The sequence below is a fragment of the Phycomyces blakesleeanus genome (assembly GCF_001638985.1).
Source record: "Phycomyces blakesleeanus NRRL 1555(-) unplaced genomic scaffold PHYBLscaffold_25, whole genome shotgun sequence".
NCBI lineage: Eukaryota > Fungi > Mucoromycota > Mucoromycetes > Mucorales > Phycomycetaceae > Phycomyces > Phycomyces blakesleeanus.
Genome location: NW_017265158.1, coordinates 432846 through 439006, shown reverse-complemented (window position 1 = coordinate 439006; position 6161 = coordinate 432846). Strand labels below are relative to the sequence as shown.

The following is a 6161-nucleotide window of genomic DNA, read 5'->3' as shown; positions in this document are numbered from 1 at the left end:
GTTTATACAAAGAACTCTTATTATCAAAAGTTTCAGGGCGATCATTTTATCAGAAAGTTGCTTGAGTCATATTGAATTCAAGCAAATTAAAAGACAAAAACGCGCATGGCAATGAAAAATGAATAGTTCTGATTGATTGTTTTTGTTGGCTACTAATCTTATCGTCGTTCATCATATTTCTCATTATATAAGTTTTAGCTTTTGATAATCTCAGCAGCAATCACATGGGCTCTTTGTTTTGACATTTATTCCAACATTTGTAAGAATGTAAAATAAAACCTCTGAAATAACTTTGTCCCAAACTTTTATAGGCTTCCATCTAGTGCATTTTTTTAAGCGTCAAAAACAATCGTACCCTAACCATTTTTTTTGAAGGTCAAAATGATTTGTTAAGGATGACGGAAACAAATATATTTTCTATTAACTTTATAGAGAAATTGGGTTTTGACAAAGTAAACAGAAGACGAGGTCAGTTTTGCCATTTCTGACAGCATATTTTGACCTTTGAAAAAGTGCGGTACACGAGTTTAAAGGCAGAGTAAGAAAATGTATTCCCTAATATAAAGATATTGTATTACAGCCATCGTTTAAAACATAAGAGCATCTACAGTGGTTTGTCTAACTAAAAGTTTTAGCTGAAAAACTTTCAAGAATATTTAACAGATTCCTAAATTTAATATTTCACTAAAACATTCAGGTAATAAACAATACGGGACTTTAGGTTTAGACAAACCGCTGTAGACGCTCTAATATAACTACTTTACAAGTGATTTTATTTCATTGTTGTTTGGACACATAATAAAAAGACTAATCAAAAGATAGCTTTACTGTCATTATCGGCTCTACCCTAAAAATAAAATGGTTTCTTTTTCAATGTAGAAAATTCATTTTTTAATGTTGAAATTTATCTCACAGATACACTGACACTCGATCTTTACAACTTTCAGTTACACGTCGTAAGTAGATGTTACCATTTGACTTCTTAAATTACCCATTATTTACTTCTTACGATTTCCCTTTCCCTTCCTCTTTTTCAAAATATTATAATATAGCTTTTACAAACCAACGAACACACTTTCGGTATGGTTTTTATATCATTATTTCCAATCTTAAATTAATGTCTCTTTTAGTTGATTTTATTTTTTATATCAATAAAGTCTACTTCTGTAACAAAGTAATGGCCGAAAGCTCTGGTGTCTTTTCTTCTCCTGGTGCACATGGAGAGTCAAGCACATCCAAAGAATTCCCTGTAATAATAATAATTAGTAGAGTTAGCAGCATTATACATAAATAAATAAATAAAAGTTACTATAGATCAGTACACTATTATTATTAAAAACAGGGTCCCTTGATATAGTTTAACTTACAGTGATATGCTAAAACAGCTGTATATGTTTGAAATTTATCCTGCTCTTTAGAAACAAGAAACTGAATATCACTGTCAGATAGAACAGATATATTATAAAGAAGCTCATGCACTTTAAATAACTCGCTGGATATGTCAGTAGAGCTAGACTCTATACGAAGTTCGGTACTTTTCATTTCAAAGGATGGTAAATGAATCTCAAGGCAAGTATTGTTGGAATCGATGTTTATTTTACAAGTAGTGTATAGATAATTATTTGAGTCTACAGAAGCTTTAAAGGTGCATTCGCCTATAAGTTGAATAAAAAAAAATAAGCCAAGCACATATAAGCCTGCTTACTTATTAAGAAGAAAACTACCTTTGATTTTGAAATACATAGTATCTTTTTCATGCATTAAAAACAAATCAGCATCTGTCAAGCTACATGGATTGCAGTTATAGCCAATAGAGCCGTCTTCTTCATATATAATAACCGATAGCACATGTCCATTACTGTAAAATCTGAAGGTAGATTTCTCATTAACATAGGTATTTGCGGAGACGTTGATCATTGATAAGTAACAAAAATAAAATTTATATGTACTTGAAGACCGATTCTTACATCATATTTATATATTTGCTAAATTTTCTCGTGTAGGAATAATACTCATTTATAAAACTATTAAGAATATACTCCTAAAACAAAGTATTACATAGTTATTGTGTTTTAAGAAACAATGCTGTCAATGCATAATCTAACAGAACAGAGGCTTTAAACATCGTTGTCTACTGAATCATATTGATTGTTATCAAAACCAGGACAAATACATGGGCTTGTTGTCCCATTGACTTTATATATCTTTGTGTACTTCCACAGGAAAAATCTTAGTACATAATATTACTTTAAATGTAAAGAAAAGTGACAGTTATGAATTTAAGAAATACTCGGCTTTTATAAATAATAATTGCAAGCTAAGTAGAAAATAAAGCATTGTAGGCTTATTATGTATATATATATATATAGTATATATCTGTATTGATGTAGCATAATAAAGCCCATTTTTTTGTGTCATTATATCAACAAGAGGTACAGGTCTTTTGGATCGGGTTACAACACAACACAAGTATCAAAATAGAATTATTTGTGTCATTCTACAGCACAGGCCTTTTTGTCTTTCTTTCTCTCCACCGGCTCTTACCAACGAAACAAGTAAAAGATCTTCATTTCCTGACTAGGTATGGTAAGTAAACCCGACAAAGTTCTCCCCACTATTCAATTTCTTCTTTAGCCTGTCATACTTTGTTTGATCTCAGTCAAAGCTTTGTACCATGCTTAGGAACAAAAAGCAGCCTTTCAAACCGAAGGAGAAGGGGAAAACGGGTCATAAGGATCTTTCTTTCGATAAGAATTATAACAAGTAACGAAAAGAAGCGTTTATATTGACTCAGTTGAAAATCTCATGTCTGTGTATCCTCACTTCCCACCCGGGCAAGACAGTAGGAAGGCGTGGGCACTGACTCCAATGGCTTACATGGAAGTAATAGAACAGTGAGATATTACAAGGCTCTCCAGTCAAACTGCAGTTAGATTACCCTTTTTGCTGTGTAAATAGCAAAAACAAAAATCCATTTTCTTGGTTCCGTGTCTAATTTGTTAGAGTTTACCCGCCCAAAGCTTACGCGCTACCAAACAAACGTACACAATACCCCATTATACCTATAGTAGATAAAACTGAGATTTAATAAATTCTGGCTGGAGAATACCCCGAATTTGTGTGAACTTCTCCACGCATGTGGGAACACAAAAAAAAAGTACCTCAAAAGAGATCTATTTTTCTCCTATTCGTTTACTTATTGAGCCAAGCCTGATATGTGCTCAAAGATAAGGTAAAATAGCTTTATTTTACATAATTTCACCAAAAATCTCTTGGGTTTACTAGTAAAAATAATTGAGTTCTTTCGTATTTGTAATTCTTACGACTTTTTATGCGGCTATGAATATAATGTAAAAAGAATTTTTCTCAATTACAGATAATACCAATAAATAGCATCATTCCTTTCAAAGACCCTTGATTCGGGTACTATCTCCCCAAAAAAGACACCTCGCACCAGCACCAAAAAAAAAACTTTATTTCATTGATATAAATTTTCTATCAACTCTTCTAGATTTGATTGCTCTTCTTTCCTGCTATCCAAAATGTCATTGCGTACTCCCTCTGTTCTTGCACGCTTTGTTCCCCTTGCTACCGGCCGTATGCTGCACACCAGCCGCATCACTCTGAATGCCAAGCAGGAAATCTTTGTGTGGGACAAAGCACCTGGAGAAGGCGGGAAGATTCATAAAGGCCTGGAGAAAATTATGGGCCCCCTTAGAGCCAAATCCTTCCGTGATGGAGGTGATAACGATGTAGGCCACAACCATTATGATACTGTTGTCGGTAAGATATACATATAGTTATATTGTGTTTTGCTTAGCTGACACTTAAAGGACTATTGCGATTATAGTTGGAGGTGGTATCGTTGGCCTTGCAACTGCACGGGAACTGTTGCACAGATACCCTAAGATGACAGTTGCCGTACTCGAAAAAGAGCCTGAAGTCGCTGCACATCAAACTGGTCACAACTCTGGAGTGGTAAAGTGAAATAAAACTAATAGATTACAAGAATGTAATTTTTCTTCCGAAAGAAAACTCATATGTGTGTATGGAATGAATGTAGATTCACGCTGGAATTTACTATGCGCCAGGATCACGTATGGCTCACACTTGTGTTCGCGGTGCTGACTTGATGTACAAATACTGCGAAGATCACGACCTCCCAGTTGATCGATGCGGCAAATTTATCGTAGCCTGCAATGAAGAGGAACACAAGCAGGTCGAGAAGCTCTACAGACAAGGCACAGCCAATGGTGTCAAGGGCCTTGAGATCATTGATGGTGCAAAGGTGCGCAAGTTTGACATTAGCAACTTTGCTAGATGGTTGGTTTGTCGGGAAGTGCACAACTCATCACCTGTTATGTTTCTGCGTTAATTAGGTGAAGGAGTTGGAACCCAATATCAAAGCTTATAGTGCCTTGAACTCCCCCAACACTGGTATTGTTAACTACTGGCTTGTCAGTCAATGTATCGCAAATGAGATCAGAGAAAGCGGGTAAAGTGCGGGGATTAATATATATATATAATCAAGTAAATCTGGATAAGTCGGGTTGGAAGTCTTACATCTTTTTCTATCTCTCAGTCGTGGTGATATCAAGACTTCATTCGAAGCGCGCAAATTTAACAAGACTGAAGATGGCCGTGTCAGAGTAAGCACTCTAATAACCTAATAGGTCAAATAGTGTAACCAATCTAATGATGTTTTGCTCTTAAGATTCGTGGTGCTGAAAAGGTGCTCAACGGTCCTGTATTGGAAGTATATGCCAAGAATGTAATCACATGTGGTGGATTCTACGCCGATCGTCTTTCAGGTTTGACTGGCGGAAGCGTCAAGGCCCATCCTATTGTGACATTTAGAGGTACATACTACCAAATCAAGAGTGGTATGAGAAGCGTCGTGAAGCGTAATGTCTATCCTGTTCCCAGCGGAGGAGGTATTCCCGTCGGTGTTCACTTTACCCCAACAGTAAGTCAAGCGTTAGTTGTTTTTGGGAGACAATTGTTGTGTATGAAAAGCTCAAATAAATCTATCATCTAAAAAGGTAGATGTACGTCGTGGCCATCAAATGATTGTCGGTCCCGGTGCTTGGTAAGTTGGTGAAACAAAACGTCTCTTTTTAAATATTTTTGGTCCTATATTTAATTATATTGTCCTATTTAGTCTCACTTTCTCAAGAGAAGGATATCGCTTCTTTGACTTTAATGTCAGAGATCTATACGACTCTCTTATCAACCCTGCATTCTGGTCCTTCTTTGTCAAAAACTTCTCGGTATCACTTGGAGAACTTTACCGTGATTTGAGCAAGCATGCATTCTTGAAGAGTGGCCAGAGAATGATGCCAAGCTTGACAGCTGATATGGTCGAGGAAAGTTTCAGTGGAGTTATGGCACAAGTATTCGAGGTAAAGTATCCTCCCCTGTTGTTGATAAATGGTTTCTGTATGATATAATTAATCTTTTATTATGAAATAATATTAAACGACAATAGTCAGGAGGAATTGCTGCTAGTGATTTCATTGTGGAACGCAAGGTTATGGATGGCTTAATCCTCAATCTCCGTAACGCACCAAGCCCGGCTGCGACAGCCTCGCTTGCAATCGGAGAGATGGTGTGTGATATCGCAGAAGAAGATTTTGGATGGAAACGTGAATAGACAAAAAAGCATGAATAATACAGCTTTTTAGGACCAATAAATTACATCTAAGCAAAATAAAAAATGGAAAAACATGAAAGGGTAGTGGTTATGTAAGTGGGGAGATATATACAAGTGGTGGAATAAGGATCAGTATTAGGAGTTTAGAGCGTTGATGCAGGTGTAGTGTGTTTACTGGAACTACTGTTGTCTTCTGAAATTTCAAGAAGAGTGTCTGGATTAATACCAGATCGCTTCATTCTTTCCATAAACTCAACAACACGCGTCATATCCATATCGGGTGGGTCGCTCTCAATTACAAGTGAAAGAGGTTCTAGGAAATCATCAATCTTGTCAAACGGAAGATTGCAACAGGCCGCAATTAACCTTTTGCATTGGAGCTCTTTTTCTGAAGGTTTATTCCGTAAAAGCTCCATCTCTCGTTTGTGTTCATATTCGGCCTTAACAAATACGTTAATTTGGTTTTGTAGTTGGCGTATGTGTCGCTCCAGCTTGTGTTCGCGGGTAG

The 6161-nt window shown here is 36.2% G+C and overlaps 2 protein-coding genes across 2 annotated transcripts; one reads left to right on the top strand and one right to left on the bottom strand.

The window, feature by feature from the left end:
- Positions 1-1158: 1158 nt before the first annotated feature.
- Positions 1159-1917, bottom strand: PHYBLDRAFT_150555 (hypothetical protein; the record flags this gene model as incomplete). The annotated part of the gene is made up of 3 exons (XM_018432501.1): positions 1159-1247; positions 1368-1655; positions 1725-1917. The coding sequence occupies 3 exons, from the start codon at positions 1915-1917 to the stop codon at positions 1159-1161; spliced, it is 570 nt and encodes a 189-aa protein (XP_018286416.1).
- A 1618-nt stretch (positions 1918-3535) lies between these two features.
- Positions 3536-5729, top strand: PHYBLDRAFT_188721 (hypothetical protein). The gene is made up of 9 exons (XM_018439550.1): positions 3536-3783; positions 3851-3978; positions 4064-4288; positions 4380-4495; positions 4583-4649; positions 4715-4966; positions 5043-5089; positions 5162-5402; positions 5489-5729. Exons 1-9 carry the CDS (start codon positions 3543-3545, stop codon positions 5651-5653), a joined length of 1482 nt encoding a protein of 493 aa, XP_018286415.1. The 5' UTR covers positions 3536-3542; the 3' UTR covers positions 5654-5729.
- Positions 5730-6161: the final 432 nt, after the last annotated feature.